Source organism: Diabrotica virgifera, chromosome 5, assembly GCF_917563875.1.
Source record: "Diabrotica virgifera virgifera chromosome 5, PGI_DIABVI_V3a".
Lineage (NCBI taxonomy): Eukaryota > Metazoa > Arthropoda > Insecta > Coleoptera > Chrysomelidae > Diabrotica > Diabrotica virgifera.
Genome location: NC_065447.1, coordinates 111,656,630 through 111,674,507, shown reverse-complemented (window position 1 = coordinate 111,674,507; position 17,878 = coordinate 111,656,630). Strand labels below are relative to the sequence as shown.

Genomic DNA, 17,878 nt, shown 5'->3' with positions numbered 1-17,878 from the left:
CAAAATTTATCTTATTATTAATAAAATTTATGTCAAAAAGTAAAATTCTGTAGTGTTTCGCAATTATATTCATACAAAATAAATCAAAACTTTACAGATTTAGTAATTAGGTAGGTATACAATATGCAAAAGTCATCTGTCATTACTGACATACGAATTTTAACGACCCCCCTACAAGATACTGAAGAAATGTTTATTATTTTATTACTAAGCGGTTATTTTTAATTATTAACAATGAGTGCTAGGAGCGTATTGACGCAGCTATCAATGTGAGTGAGAGTGAGATGCACCATTGCACCATTTTGGCATTTAAAAATTCAAACTTCTGTCAAACCACAAAACTGTCAAAACTTTTTTTGTAATTTATTGCTCACATGTCATCACCATGACAAGGCGAAAGTTCTTCTTCTTGTGGTGCTTTCTCCTTTAGTGGAGGTTAGCGATTACACTGGCAAATCTGTCTCTGTTCAATGCGGCTCTAAACAAAGATGTTGAATCAAGGCCGGTCCAGTCTCTGATATTTGTAAGCCATGAAATCTGGCGCCTACCGAGACCCCGTTTTCCTTCAGTCTTACCCTGGATGATCAGTTGCGTGAGGCGGTACTTTTTGTTTCTCATTATGTGTCCCAGGTAGCTAACTTTTCTGACTTTAATGATTTTTAGCAGTTCCCTATTTGTACCTATTCTCCTCAGAACATATTCGTTGGTGGTGTGGGTTGTCCAAGGTATTTTCAAGTCTCTTCAATAAAGCTAGAGTTTAAAGGCGTCCAACTTGTTCATCAGTGTTGTGTTGTGTCCAGGCCTCCGTTCCATACAAAAGTATTGACCACACATAGCAATGCAGAAAACGACATCTAAGGCTGATATTAATGCTACTGTTACAAAATAAGCTTTTCATTTTGATAAAACTCCGTCGGGCTACCTCTATTCTCGCTCTTGACTTCTTGTTTATAATCAAGTTGATTGTTGAACCAGCAACCAAGATATTTGTACTGGCTTACGTATTCAAGCTGTTGGTGTTTCACATATTTATTGGAAGAGGTAAATTTTTGTTCCTTGATATTCTTATAACTTTGGTTCTCGCAGTATTGATCTTCATCCCCATTTTTTCACAACTCTCAGTAACCCTATCCAACAGTATCTGCAGACTATGGTCCGAATCAGTCATTAATACTGTGTCATCTGCATAACGGATGTTATTTACTCTCTGCCCGTTTATCCTGATTCCTTCTGAAGAGTGCGATAAAGAGTTCGCAAATATTACCTCAGAGTAGACGTTAAAAGTATGGGTGATAGCACACAACCCTGTCTAACACCTCGTTGTATTTTAATTGGCCTTGACGTATTGCCATTGGTCTTTATGATTGCTGTCTGTTTCCAATAAATAGCCTCTATAATTTTAGAATCTCTTTTGTCGACTCCGATGTCGTTCAATCTTTCTATCAAGGTCTTGTGCTTCACCCTATCGAACGCTTTCTCAAAATCTATGAAACAGATAAAAAGGTCTGCTTGCTGATCTTTGTATCTTTGTGCCAGAGTTTGAAGAGAGAATATTGCTTCTCGTGTCCCCATACCTTTCCTGAAGCCAAATTGTTCTTGAACGGTGACCTCATCACATTTTTTATAATATATTCTGTTCTGTATGATACGCAAGAAAAGCTTCAGAATGTTATTTAATAGACTTGTAAGGCGGAAGTCCTGGCATAATTTGGCATTCTTCTTTTTAGGCAGTGGTATGAAGACTGATTCAAGCCATATTTTAGGGATAGTCCCTGTATTGTAAACATTATTAAATAGTCCAAGAAGAAGGTCTAAGTTTCCTCGTTGATTAACTTCAATAGCTCAGCTGGTATTTTATCTTTTCCTACAGATTTGTTGTTTTTTAGTTGACGTCCATGAAATCCAATATTTCCTCTGTCATCCATCTTTGCTTCCGTGGTCGCTGTTTTGTGAGCATTTCAGTTGCCGTTGCAAGGGCGTGTCTGATTTCCTCCTGAAGGCGAAAGTTAAGGATGTTTAATTATATGAAAGGCTAAAAAACAGTGCGAAAAAGTAAAACCGATTTAAAATACATTGTTACTTCAGACACACTTTAAACCCTTCATGTACTGCTATCTATATTTACAATTTTCACACAATAAAACCTTTACATCAACGGTTCTCAATCTTTTTGAGTCATGTACCATCTAAAGTCTCTTTTATTATATTTCTATATTTTTAGATTGTATAATCAAGACTTACTATGTACTACTATTTTAAGTTTTTGTGCGTTTTGTGTACCACCGCAAATAATGATATGTACCACCAGTGATACATGTACCACAGATTGAGAACCGCTGCTTTACATAATATGAGGTAGAGTAGATAAAAATTATTTTTGTGAATTTGGTTAACAAAAATTGGTTAAACAATTTTTCGACCGCGGTACCGCGTGACACCCTGTGTATTTGTTATAAGGATTGTTATACGGATGTATTTCTTTGAGTAAGTTTGTGCCAAAAATCGAATCAGAATAATTTACCTAACGGGGGCGACGTTATAGACTATACTAATAAGTAGTTGAAACTGTCAAAACAAAGAAACGCACACTCATCAAAAAGCACTTGAGATTCTCGTATAATCAACATTTACTGAATCGATCCAGGAAGAGTCAACTCCAACTAGTAAAAGTTGATTTAAATTTTTAAAATCAACTTTTACTGCTCGTTTCAGTTGGAGTTGACTCCAACTAGTTGGAGTCAACTCTAACTGAGAATCAACTTGAACTGTAACATTATACAACAAATCTTCTTTGTGTGCCGTGCTTGTTTTCAAGCGTTGGCTATCATCGTATTAACAAGCTGATGAAATGTTTCTCGGTCGGCAGCTTGAACATGAATGAAACAATTCCTCGACCGTTCGAGCTGTCCATTGTCTAATGTTACCCAGCCGGACAATTGTTTTCTTCCAACCCAGCGTTTCCCTTCGATTTTGCCCTTAATGATCAACCGGAGTAAGCGATATTTAGGTCCTCTCATTATATGACCGAAGTATTAAACCTTTCTCATTTTTATGATGTTGATCAATTCTCGCTCCTGGTGAGTGGTCTCCAGCACACGTTCGTTGAACAAATAGTCCTAAAGAAATATAACGATTTATTGAATTTATCCTAATAAAAATTAGTCAAAACTCATCTATACCAATCAATGTACATAATATATGCTGATAATTCTCCATAAAAATGTTATTTCTGCTAATCATTGTCCATAATTTCCTACCAACATAAGAAAAAAAAAACAAAACTGCACTCACCGGAACAAAATTCCGGCACTCAAAATTTTTGATTAAGTTTGACAATTTATAACCCTATTATTTGTACTCCGATTTTCAAGATTCTTGCATCAGTTTGTAGGTACATGTATTGATGTCGTTTGTTATTATTTCGATAACAAAAATTTTTTTCTTAGATGGCATTATACGAGGGTGAATGGAAGCGTTGTATTTTCTCATAACTTTAAAAAAAGTCTGTGGAACAATTGGAGGGCTGATTTTCATACTCCTTTTGTATTATCTTGGATGTATTCCTAAGATTTTGTTTTTTGAATTATCCTAATATCTTTTTTCCTGTAAAAGCTGTTAATAAAAACAGTGCTTTGAAGGTTTATTTAATTAAAACTATCAAACGCACTAAAATTAACAACACAGAACAATATTAACAACAAAACAAAACAATTCAATAGCGAGTATGTCCACCTCTCCCAGCAACGACTACTCGTAACCTGTTTGGCATGGAATAAAGACGTGTTATCCTTACCTGGGGAATTGCACGATATTCCTCTACCAGGGCCATAACTGTACCAAATATTCTGGGCTTAGGATGACGGCGAATAGCTATTTTTAAGGTAGAAGTCTACTGTGACGAGGGAAAAAAACAGGCCGATTTTCTGGACGGATTTTTTTCTAACAAAATATGACTCGTACATTAAATTAAATTAAACCGTCATCTTTATTATGTATTCAGTATTTGTAAAAAAAAATTCAAGTCGAAATATTCAAAATTGCCGTCGAGGCACCCCTTCAAGCGCAGGTCCGTTTTTTTAGGTGCCCAAACGGTGTACATGAAATCTCACGTCTGGGTGATCTGAAACAAAAAACAAAATATGGTTATCATCTACATATCTACATATGGTTATCATCTATTGACTCTCGTCTGACGGAGAATTTTTTTGATATCGTTTTTTGTTTAATTGTTATAAACAATCATAACATCAAAGGGCAAAAAAATAGAAAATAATTTCAAGAATTTTTTTTTCGGCGCCAAAATTTTTTAAGATATCTCTGTCAGACGCAAGTCAATACTATGTAGATGATAACCATATTTTGTTTTTTGTTTCAGATCACCCAGACGTGAGATTTCATGTACACCGTTTGGGCACCTAAAAAAAAACGGACCTGCGCTTGAAGGAGTGCCACGACGGCAATTTGGAATATTTCGACTTGAATTTTTTTTTTACAAATACTGAATATATAATAGAGATGGCGGTTTAATTTAATTTAATGTACGAGTCATATTTTGTTAAAAAAAAAAAAATCCGGAAAATCGGTCTGTTTTTTCCCTTGTCACAGTAGACTTCCCCCTTAATTCATCCCATAAATGCTCAATAGAATTGAGATCTGTGCTGCATGCGGACCATTCTAATCTTATCAATTCAACCTCTATTTAAGATATTTATGTTTATGAGTCAATCAGTGTTTTTATTTACAAAAAATTATACAGCTCTTACAAGAAAAGAGATATTCGAATAATTCAAAAAACATTTTAGTAATGCCTCCAGGATAATATGACAGGACTATGAAACAAAATCACCTCTTCAATTTTTACACAGAATTTGTTAAAGTTCTAAAATTCTAAATTGTCAAACTTAATCAAAAATTTTTAGTGGCGGAATTTTGTGCCGGTGAGTGTATAACAAAACTTATGGTCAGCTGACCATAATTGAATATGTGGTTGTGAAACAGCATCTCTCAGTTAGACTACGGGTAAAGGTCAGTTGACCACTAGGGTTAACCATATATTGTGAAACTGGCTGTTCGTGATCTAATGCAATCATGTGAGCAGTCTTTTGTTAGTTTTCTTGGCTAGAGAAAAGTGATTTCTTAATTATTAGGATACATACATGTTCTTTTATAATATAGGCTATCTTTTTTCAGGATTCCTTAGCGATCCAAAAGAAGTGTATGGGCTGGCCCACTTTTGTGAACATATGTTGTTTCTTGGAACAAAGAAATATCCTAATGAAAATGACTACAATAAGTTTTTAAGTGAACATGGTGGCAGTACAAATGCAGCAACATATCTGGATCACACAGTTTACTTTTTTGATATAGTTCCCAACCAACTCCCCCAAGCATTGGACAGGTATAATAAATATTTAATAAGCATAGCTAGGTATAGTTCTTCCATTATATCTTTGCACATGCATGAAATTATTCACGAATTACGTTTTATACTAGGTAACTTTTTTACTCACAGAAACTAGTATTGCAAAATTAAACTGCTTGAGATAAAATCCTAAAAGGATAAACAATACCTCTGATACCTTGTTTACTCTAAATTTTGACGTTTATCATTTTCAGTGACAGTTACATTAGGGTATTTGTTGTGTTTATTGGAATTTATAAGTTATATTGTGTTTATTTTATAAAGTTATATTGTGTTAAATTTATTTTAACATAGTTAAATATAAATGTACAATGTAACTTTATAAAATACGTCCACCGATAATAGCCATTTCCTAATTATTACATTGACAATACATATCAATGATATTACATATCGACGTACGTTTCACTTAATGTTTTGATTTAACTTATTTGCAAATGGATCATGACGTTTGTGCAAAGATATAATGGATAACCATATATCAGTATACCTTTCCATAAAAGGTATTTTATGGAAATGTATACTGATGAATTGAATAGGGTATACTCCACTCGATAAAATATAATTACAACTTTTTTCTATTCTCACCAACATTTCCAATTTTATAAATAATTAGGGAATAAATAAGTATACCTGATTACCAGATAAGAAATAACTAATCAATTTAAGGAGAAATTCTAAACTGAACTAGGAATATATTGCTATTATAAACAAAGAAGAAAAAAAAAAAGGAATTAGAGAACAGTATTAACCCTTTGCAGTTGAATGCAGTGACCAGTAAAGTGTGGTACAAGTCGTTAGCATCTATTAAATGCCTACTGAATTACTGGGGTATTCCCATCTCGGCCCACTATAATCCTTTAATACTTTATGATACCCCAGGTACATTTTAAAAACCCCCCAGCTCGGCTCGAATATTAACAGGTAGGTATTAGGGTGTATTCCCATCTCGGCCCACAAATTTATCTTGGAATTATAGATTAGGGAAAATATACTGTTTGGGTATCTGCTACGCCACTGCTCATGTAGTCAAAAACAATTATTTCATGTGATAGTAATTTAGAATTTTTATGTGAATCGAAAATTATTTATATGGATGGTACATTTTCGTACTTTACAAAGTTTTTTAAACAAATGTTTACAGTTCACGGCTATTTTAATGGTCATTATATGCCGTTAGTATTTTGTTAACTGAAATACAAAAGCGAAAATTCTTATAGACAATGCATTATGAACATTTATCAATATTGCGTGAGTAGAAGTTTATATTTTCGCCACAAGAAGTAGTCATTGATTTTGAAAATGCTATTCATAATGCTGTAGAAAAAATTTGGCCAAATTGTAAAATTACCGGTTGTCGATTTCATTTAACACAAGCTTGGTTTAGAAAAATCCAAAGCTTAGGTTTGGTTAATGAATATAAAGATAAAAGTTCAGATATAGGAAAATGGCTGCGTTACTGTTTTGGCCTTTTATTTTTAAATCCCGAAGAAATTGATGATTTTTATTTTTTTGAACTTTATGAAATTAAACCTGAACATCCTAAATTGGAAGAATTTTCGGACTACCTTTTACAAAACTACTTAATATCTGATTCAAAATTTCCGCCAAAAATATGGGCAGATGCTTCCACGGCTTTAAATAAAACTACAAATGCATGTGAATCTTTCCATTCCCATTTCAATAATTCAATGTATCAAACTCATCCTTCATTATTTATATTTTTAAATTCAATTTTAAATATACAAGCTGAAGTTCATGTTAAGTGTAACAGTATAAATACACCCCATAAATTTATAAATATACATTCAAAAAAGCGCCATGATTTTATTAACACAAAAGTTAATGAATACAACAACCATAATATGTTATCGCAACTAGAATATGTTAAAATATTATCAAATTATTATAATTTTTGATATTAGCTTTTATTTTTATTGGACTATGTATAATATCTATTTATATCTATTTAATAAAGTTATTCTATAAATGCGTTTTTTTCCATTGATATGTAAAATTATTTGATTGTAACAATTAATATCTCATGGGTCGAGCTGGGTATATTTTATATCGGGCAGTTTTAATCTTTGCGCCGACTTGGGACATTTTTAAAAGAACTACCTGTTTCTTGGGGCGAGATAGGCACTGCCCGAATTACTTTCATACATTACAAGATTATGATATCATGCAGGCAACTATTCAGTTTAAGACTTTCTCTTTTGGTTCTAAATATTAATATTATTAAAAATGAATAACCGTTTTCAATTTCGTTGCAAAACGAAAATACAGCCGAACCATATTCTAGTCAATCAGAGAGTGCAGCAAGCACCTCTACCGGTCTCGAAACTTATTAGTCTCTCATCAGGAAGCACTTATGCTGCTCTCTCCGATCCAACCAAAACAAACCCCAGCGTGCAGTCCCGTTTTTTGATTTACATTTACTCTGATTAGAGTACGAAGGGAACCATTCTCGTTGGAACTTTACCGCGCCGAGCAGATGGGACGTGAATTGTAAATTGTAGAATTCCCTCATCTTCCTTAGTCTCAGCATCCGTATGGCTTGCAAATTGTAGAAGCCGCGGAGGTGTAACCAGAGAAGGTTCCCATTGTTTTCATTCTGGTGGGATGTAGAATAGCAATATGTTGTTTTATATGCCATTAGAATGGAAACTTAGTCTTTTTATTAATATTATTAATTTGACAAGAATAACATTGTTTTAATCCATTCGCATTCATATCTCTAAATATTTAGTTGCTACAATGATGAAACTAGCCTGACCCACAAAAGTAACGGGACACCAAGTTTATTTTAAGTAAAATACAAGTATTATAAAGTATTAGAAACAAACCATAAAATAGAAAACCGCCATAATTTTCTAAAACCACTCTTCCCAAGTTGTTTCATAAATGCTATATCGGGTTAAGATCTGCAATGCTAGGAGGCCAGGCTAGTAATGGAATACCAACGTCTTAAAGTGTTACATTGATATATATGCGGCAAAGCATGATCCTTCATTAGTAGAAATTTTTACCTACAATATGCATATAAGGTAATACATGTTCTTCCAGACATTCCTTAATGTATTTATCAGCATTAGGGCCACCTGCCACTAGCATAATCAGATCTGTATGTGCCTTACCAATGCCACCAAACTGTACTCTAGGAGTAAGCAACATTGGGTATAGAGTTCTCGACGCCTTCTCCACACTCGTTGGCGACCGTCCGGTAAATATCTTGTAAAACGAGATTCGTCTGTAGCCAAAACGTTTATCCAATCTTCCATATCCCAGTCTGCATGTAACAACAAACGACAGAATTCCACGCCCACTGAAACCAAGCATTTCCTCTATACTCTATACTGACGATCTCGCAATATGTGCTCAAGAAAATAGCTTTGAAGAAGTGGAGGAGAAACTCGAAACTGCCTTAAAAACAATGACAGAGTACTATCTGCAGAATAGGGAACTTGCACATTTTTTTTATTACATAATAATGTTCAGTCGTATATAAAAATGAGATTTACAAAATTTCACGCTGGAAAAACTCTCACGCTAAAATAACTTAGAAGTACAAATTTAAAGTCTTCCTTATCTTAAAATAGTTCAAACGACCCGTGACGTCACAGAGTTTGACTATGTGGTTCTGTTTATGGTTATGTTTACGTATATTCTTCTTCTTCTTCTTTAGTTTATTGGCCTCCACCTACTTGGGTATTTGGCCAGCTCGTCGTCGGGGAATAAAGGAAAAATATTTATATTCTAATGACATTTATCGTATTTCGTCGTAATAATATATACCAGTTTGTTGAGATTGGAGTTTGATACAGTTTTTGAAGGAAAGAAAAGAAGGTTTACTATTGAAAATAAAACCATTTTGTAAAAGTACAAATTTTCTATGAATAGTTCAAACGATCAAAAACACTTTTAACGTTACATAACTGTATTTTTTACTGACGTTTATAATGTCTAATTTGAAATTATATATACATTTGGTGTAGAATGTAAACATACAACCCTGTGACGTCACGACGCGTTTTGGGGTGGCTGGTATAAGTTGAATTTTTAGTCGTCTTTAGGGACCAAACGAAAGACAAACAAAACTTTTTTATTTTTGATACAGGTTCTAAATTATGTTCTGTTGTGATCTATACCATTTTTTTCGAATTTAAAATTTTATGCAAGTTCCCTATTCCCTGAGACCTAACCCCTCTAAATCCTAAGTCTGCGCCTTCCACCTTCGCACAAAGGAAGCCAAGCGAAAACTCCAAATTGTGTGGAATGGTAATACACTAGAACACACAGACCAACGTATATATCTTGGAATAACTCTGGACCGATCCCTCACCTACAGACAACATTGCATACCAACGAGAGGGAAAGTAACAACTAGGAACAGCATACTCAGAAAGCTAACGGGAAGCAAATTGGGTGCATGTCCTGGCATGCCAAGAACAACGTCACAGGTATTGTGTTTCTTAACTGATGAATATGCGTGCCCCGTTTGGGGCAGATCTGTCCACGCCAAACAAGTTGATACTGCGCTAAATGAGACATGCAGGATAGTAACGGGGTGCATGAAACCAACACCACTCCCAAATCTATATAAAGCAGCGGGTTTTGCAGAACCCTCAACACGCAGAGACGTTGCAGAGCACATAGAGAAAATTAAACAGATTGCGGACGAGCGGCATGCCCTATAGAAAGCTCGAACACCACGAAAACGACTAAAATCCAGGAAAAGCTTCCTTGGAACAGTGCAGGAAGAACTGCCTGAGTATTTTCCTCTTCCTCAGGTTGAATGGACCGGCCAGTCTCTAGACTTTAAGGGGCTATCCTAGTGTAAAAGTACGAAATTCATATACTTTTTTGGGAATTGCTGAAATAAAAAGTACTGTACCAATTCTTTTATCAATTTGTGTGAGCAGTTATTATAAAAAGAAGTACACGTAAAACAATTTTCATAAAAAAATATTGAAAATTAAACGATTTAAACGTCATCTACTGGCACCGTGAAAATATGAGTTGTTTGATCGGATAAAAAATGTCAATTTGCCGGTTTTTGAAACTGAAAATGTTTTAGCTAATAAATAAATTCAACCCTTCGCCATTATTCCAAATTTTAATATTTTTCAAAACTCCTAGTTGATGGTATAGGAAATAACTTCTTTTTCTTCTTGCAGTACTGTCTCCTATCGGAAGTTGGCTACCATCACAGCAATTTTAACTTTGTTGGCTGCAGCTCTGAACAATTGTATTGTACTGCACCCGTACCACTCCCTTAAATTTCGTAACCAGGAAATCCTTCTACGTCCCACATTTTTCTTTAGGAAATAACTTATATTTCAATAATCACTTTGAAATTTTATTACTCAGGATCTCTATTAGTCCCAATCACTGCAGCAGTGGAGCTATGTTTTTATTTTCACGGTTTAATTTTTTATATTTATTTACGAAAATTGTTTTACATGTACTTCTTTTTATAGTAAATGCTCATGCAAATTTTCAAAACAATTGGTACAGTACTTTATTTTAGAAATTCCCAAAAAAAGTATATGAATTTCGTACTTTTACACTAGGATAGCCCCTTAAAACGTGGAAAACTATGAATAGGATAAGAACGGAGATCGCTTCAGTAAAATCAAACATGGTAAAATGGGGGAAAATAGGCCAAGATGATGTGAACTGTGACTGTGAAGAAACACAGAATATGGAATATCTTCTTACATGCAGAAATTGTTCTCACCGGTGTACCCTCGAAGATTTGTGACTCGCCAACAAAGAATGAACCGACGTAGCCCGATACTGGGCCGAAATTTTATGAATGACATGTCCGGACACGATAAGTTAAAGTAAGTAAGACAGAATTCCAAGCGTTATCTGGCTCTAGCAGGTATTATGATTATATATTTTGTTCTCTTAAACTATGGTACTAAGAACATCTGTCAGTCTACTAGTCAAAGCTGTAACAGTAACTGTCAGCTCTAGAAGCACTTGAAACCGATCTTCCACGGTGTTTGTTGATCTTGGTCTTCCTTGTACGGGTCTTCTTGAGTAAGAACCAATTTCTCGAAATCTTTTTAAAGCATCGGATATTCGTACTTCGCGAAACGCGATTCATATCTTCGATATCGAATGGAACGCCCATCGTTATGAAGAGCAACAGCTTGCCTCTGACCCCATTACAAATTACTCCTTGTTATTAAAAGCAAAGCTTTTTTGTTATTAAAAAATATTTTCCCAAAAAAGCAGCCACCATACACCAAAAAGGAAAATAATCAATTTAACAAGCATACAGTAATTATTCGGTTTATCAAGGGCACCCTAACAAAAACTTTCTTTTTCGTCACAGAAAATGACAACCTTTTAATCTATGTAAAGTAAGAAACGAATGGATAAAAACAACTTACATTAATGATAAGTATATTTAATTATTATACAGGGCAATTCAACAAAACTAAAAGAAAACTATGTGTGTAGATTATACAATGGAACCTCGATAAGTCAGATTAATCGGGACCGCGGTCGATCCGGGTTAGCCGGAGAATATGGTAAAAATTAGTAAAATACATATAAATAACAAACAAATACACATTATAATTGCAAAAACATGAAATACATGGTTTCACCCCTATTCAGCGGTCCCCATAAGCGCGGTCCCCGATTGAGCGGTCTCAATACAGCGGTCCCCGTTTCAGCGGTACCCCGATTCAGCGGTCCCCATAAACGCGGTCCCCAATAGAGCAGTCTCAATAAGAAAATAATATGACAATGATAAGTAATTAGTTTTATTGTAGGATATTATTTTAACCTATTCTTGTTTGAAAATATACAGGTAATATCTAAGTATCTGGTATATACCCCAGTTAATAGGGAAAAAAATCATCGATTTCAGGTAAAAATGTTCTACAGGGTTTTCAAAGTTTTAAACGTTAGATGAGGGATAACTGATGATAATTCCGTGAAGACGTACAGCTGTTTTTGCTTTTTTTTTTAACAAATGCAAAGAATGAAAAAAGCAGTTTTTTGACTATAAAACGTTTCTTGTACATTTTAGAGAAAAATGTTTCAAATAGATGCAGATCTTAAAAAGTTCTTTAATTTGGTGGTAAGCATATTGTAATATATAAACAATTGACCGAGATAATTGTAAAAAACCCTCATTTTTGCAGTAAATTATAAATATTAATACCTTTATTTTTTGCACAATGACGTAAAATTTAATGACTTTAAATTATGTCAATTAATGAGTTATTTAAGTGTGCTAAATTTCAACCAGATCGACCAAATAGTTTATAAGTTATTCAATTTGTTTATCTCAGAGAGCAATTGTTTATACAACTGTTCTTGCCCTACAGTGACTCTGTGAGATATTTAGCAGATCGCAGTCGATTATTTGAGACTTTAGTTTTAAGACGCATTAAAAAAATTTTAACATTTTATTGAAATTGTTTTTAAAAAAACTGTTTGAAAAAGACCTGACTTTTTAGCTTATAAACAATTAGAATAACTTAGATATTTTTTATGTTCCGTGCTTGTATGTAGGCTCAATGAAAAGCTGATGAAAAAATGCATATAAAAAAAGAAAAAATAATTTTATATGTTCATTTTTATTGTTAAAACTACTGTCCCCAAGAGGGTCCTGTTTTTACTCATTTTCCTGAACGATGCCTCTCAAACGGCATGCTGCAGAACCAAACGCCGCTGAAACGGGTCGGTGGAATCGAGAACCGCCGAAACGGGGACTGCTGAAATGGGTACCGCTGAACCGGGGACTGCTGAAAAGGGTCGGTGGAATCGAGAACCGCTGAAACGGGGACTGTTAAAATGGGTTCTTACCGAAATACATATGCACAGTATATCTAAATTACGTACAGTTGTGTACAGTATTGTTTATTTCTTGGTAAAAAAGTCAAAGTGAAAAAATGTTTGCTTTGTCTGATGAAAGTTGGTACGGGTTAGCCGGAATTCCGGGTTATCGGGGGCCGACTTATCGGGGTTCCACTGTAGTTTAATGAATTTAATTATAATTCAAAAAATAAATGAATTACTTAAAATGATTACTCAACACGATATGAGTTAATCAGGATTTTTTAATGCTCATTTTTTATATAATTTTCATCAGTTGTCCAATTGGCAATTTTTTATCTAGCAATTTTTTCTTTCTTTTAGATTTTCCCAGTTCTTTATTGCTCCACTTTTTACAGAGAGTGCAACAGAAAGAGAAATTAACGCCGTTAATTCTGAACATGAAAAAAATTTGCCCAATGATCTTTGGAGACTTGATCAATTAAATAAACATTTAGCCAATCCTGATCACCCATTTAACACATTTGGAACAGGTGAGAAGATGCTTAATTCATTAAATAATCAGTAATAACCATTTATATTTACGTTTTAGGCAACAAAGACACTTTAATAAAAATTCCTAAAGAGAATAATATTGATGTAAGAGAGAAGTTACTAGAGTTTCACAATAAGTGGTACTCATCAAATATTATGAGTTTGGCTATATTAGGAAAAGGTAATATACACTCAACAATTATGTTAACCCTTAACTACTATAATCTGGGTCTGTCGGATCCAGATAGCTTCCGGCAACCACGCACTCTCCCCACCTTAAGGAATTTGTTGCCCGCGGCTCTATCTATTCTCTACATATTTTGTCCAAAATACGGTAATAAAGAGTGCATAACTTTTTTTGGAACTAATGACTTTTATAGACATAGCTGGGTGTGTTAAACCCACTTATAGCAATTACGTTAGTTTTTCATAATTATTGTGTATAAGGTAAATATTATTTTGGCAGATTCCAAGATGCACTACATATATCACACAGAAATATACAATGTCAAGAACGAAAACAAACTTGCAAAACTACCCTTCTCTCATCCTACCGAAGCGATTTTACGGGTTACTCAACGAATTCATGGCACAAGACGTAATGTGACAGGTAACCAGATAGACAGATAACTGGTACACTTCGGTAGAAATGGCTTGAGAATTAAAAAATAAAGATATCACTTAGCACCTTTGCCGTTTTGATTTCCACTTCAGAAATCGTTTTAAAAATACAAAACATTAATATTTATGTGTGACGTTGAATAGTATACCTACATGATAAAGTATCTTCCTGTTGTAGTCCCTGTTTCACATCTATTGTTTCCGTTATTTCATTTTTTTACCCAGATTTTTTTTCACCTTTAGTGTTTCTATCGCCAATATTAATAGTTGTGTGGACATTTTAGATTCTATAATTGTTAATGTTGTTCTGAAGCTATTTCCTTGTGGCATTTTTGTAATCAACTATTCTAAATGGGAAATAAGCCACAATTTAACTAAAAAAAAAAAGATTTTATTAACGTTTCGACGCCAAAATCGGATGTCGTTGTCAAAATACAAAATATTACTAAATTAAACAAAAACGTTGTTGCTTAGTAAAAAATTCTTCTAATAATTTATTTAATCTGACTCATTTATATCGGCAATTCAGAGATATACATTTTAAAGTAGAAGACTTTAAAATGATATTGCCAATATTTATGAGTTGCATTCCTGAGACGACTTTACTGAAAGATAGTTCATTCGATTACATGAAATCAACCCTAACTCAACAATATCCGCCACAAAAAATCATAGCATGTGATCTGTCTTTAAAACGACAACCAAATGCAACGGTGACAATAAAATTCTCGTGTTAGAGATTCCACAGTACATACAACGACATCCGATTTGGGCGTCGAAACGTAAATAAAATCATTTTTTTTTTTTAGTTACATTGTGGCTTATTTCCCATCTATAATTGTTGGATTAGAAATTTAGTAAGCATTTCGATAAACACAATAATATAACCAATACGTAATAAATTTTAGAGAGTTTAGATGAACTAGAAGAAATGGTTGTTAAATTATTTTCAAGTGTACAAAACAAGGATGTAGAAGCACCAGTATGGAAGACCCATCCTTTTTCAGACAGTCAATTTCGTACTAAAGTTTATGTTTCTCCAGTAAAGGATGTTAGAAATTTAAATATTGTATTTCCTAGTGAAGATTTGACTGAATTCTATAAATCATCAGTAAGTATATTTATTATTACTAATATCAAATAAATAAATAAGTTATCACGTGTAATTGGTAGATACTTGTTTGTAGCAAATACATAGATATAAAAAACAATTGGTGCGGCGTCCATAGGTTATCCCACTCTGTATGCATATTGTCTAGCCATTGACTAAACTTATTAGTCCCAGACACTCAGTTTTTTCATGTCCAGATTTGCTTAAGGGGAAAGGAACAAAATGCAATATTTTGACGCCTGTCAAAATTTCCAATGTATTTTAAATGTAATCATTTTTTTTCGAATCCCAAGAAAACTAATAAGTATTTTTGAAAAATGTAAACGCAGAATGAAAGATTACTTTATTAGCGAGGGCCGGAAGTCCCTTAGAATAAATGAAAACTTTCTTTTGAATGAGATATTTGAAATTAAAAATCACACTAAATTTTCTCTTGGTTTTTCACCCCTGTAACTTATTAAAGTAAATATTAAAGAAGTTTTCAGGGACTCTCGGCCCTCGGTAATAACGTAATCTTTCATTCTGCGTTTAAATTTTTCAAAAATACTTATTAGTTTTCTCAGGATTCGATTTCCCATTTAAATAGCCTTGAAGCCGAAAGTTCGTACCCATCCCCTTAAGTTTACATACAAATGACAGCCTTATGAGTTTCTATGTTCTGGGTATTTACGCCAGTCCTAATCTAGTCACGTTCCAATTTTTCCTAGCCTTAGTAGTATCAGTTAAGTTACAGATTGAGGAAAGTGCATGTTGAAAAGTTCTTTTAGGGCCTTCACCATTCTGAGCATATTCACCTCACCGTTTTTGGAGTGAAGGTATGAGGCAAATTTGTGGAGCCTTGAAATTTCTGCAGTCCTATGATTTGTCGCAGTGCGTTTTCCATGATTCTCTTTTAGCCCTTCTCAGTACCTTTACTGAGTCAGAACTTACTGAGTCAGATAACTGACCTACTTAGACGATTTTTTGACGAAATTAAATTTTTCTGTACTTTGATTTGCAATGTATAATTCCGTTGGAGTTTATATACTAAACATATATATTTTCTATATTTTTATAGTATACACATTAGGGTGGGTCGAAAATATTGTTTTGCGAATTTCGATTTGTAATAGTGCGGAAAACATGACCTGGGTAGAGACTTAAAAACGTGCATATTTATTTTTTATTTATATTAACATTAATTACCCGCGCATGACGTTTGAAAATTCGGAAAAATTGTTAAAATTACATTTATTTTATCAGAGTTTATTGTATAAATTACATGGCATAAAATGATATTACATTCTTATATTCAGAGATACACGTAATACAAATAATAATCAATCCAAAATATGAGAATAATCGTGCGCATACTGCGGAGGAAGGAGTGGGGAAAGAGGGCGTAAACTGTCGATCACGCGTCTTTGCCTCAGTGCACCTAATGAGTTCCGGGCGAAAGGTCGCGCGCATTTATCTAATGTTTTCGCGATTTTAAGTAGTTTTTGTTAGCTTTGTCACTTTGTGCATCATGGAGATTTCAAATAATACCCGAAAATCCACAAGTTGTCCCATATTTGGTGCTCCGGAAGAAATTAACGAAAATCAACTACCCACTTACAAACAAGTTATAAAATATTACAATTTAGTAAGACATCAGCTTACACTTGAGAACAATTCAAAAAAAGAGCCATCCATTAATGAAGTATCTGAAATAGTGTCATCTAAAGTTGAATATTTATGGAGAAAAGCGTCTATTCCTACTGTGTCTCATAATCGTGTGATGCAATTGATAAAAAGTTACCACGCGAAGTGTAAAAATTTAATAAAATCTTTGAAGCGTTTATCAGAAGAAAAAATTCAAGATTTTCATAGAAATTCGGAAAAACTGTTTGATTTGAGTTCATGTAAGTGTAAAGATTTAGAGTTATGCAAATGTTCCAAAGACCAAAAGATTCCTAAGGAAGAACGAGCTTTTTTAATAGATCAGAGAACAGAGAGAAAAATGATTATGGGAACTGTTGATTTATTGACAAGTAAGAGGAAAAGAAAACTGAGTGATAGAAAAATTAAGCTTAAATCCTATTACGATTCTAGCGTTTGTGAACCAGGCCCTTCTCATGAAAACCCTAATACCTCAATAACGTCTGGAAGTAGCGATGAAGAACAAACTTTGCCCCCAAGTTCTCACGAAAATCCTAATACTACAATAACGTCTGAAAGTAGCGATGAAGAACAAACTTTGCCCTCAAGTTCATCAAAACCAGCATCAAAAAAACGTGAAATAACATCTCTCAAGAATTTATCAACTATCTGTGACCGATACGGGATATCCGATAGAGCAGCTGCTGCTGTCGCTTCTGCTGTTTTGCAAGATGTGAAAATCAACAACGAAGTAATCGGTAAGT

General features: G+C 33.9%; 1 protein-coding gene across 2 annotated transcripts in view; it reads left to right on the top strand.

Annotated features, from left to right (window-relative positions):
* The window catches only part of LOC114332349 (insulin-degrading enzyme), a 215,813-nt gene that overhangs the window by 129,448 nt on the left and 68,487 nt on the right, over positions 1 to 17,878 (top strand). For both annotated transcript variants that reach the window (XM_028282134.2, XM_028282135.2), the window contains 4 exons: positions 5,191 to 5,398; positions 13,592 to 13,761; positions 13,821 to 13,943; positions 15,292 to 15,494. In XM_028282134.2, the coding sequence (XP_028137935.1) occupies positions 5,191 to 5,398; positions 13,592 to 13,761; positions 13,821 to 13,943; positions 15,292 to 15,494 (704 nt within the window). The remainder of the gene's footprint in view (positions 1 to 5,190; positions 5,399 to 13,591; positions 13,762 to 13,820; positions 13,944 to 15,291; positions 15,495 to 17,878) is intronic.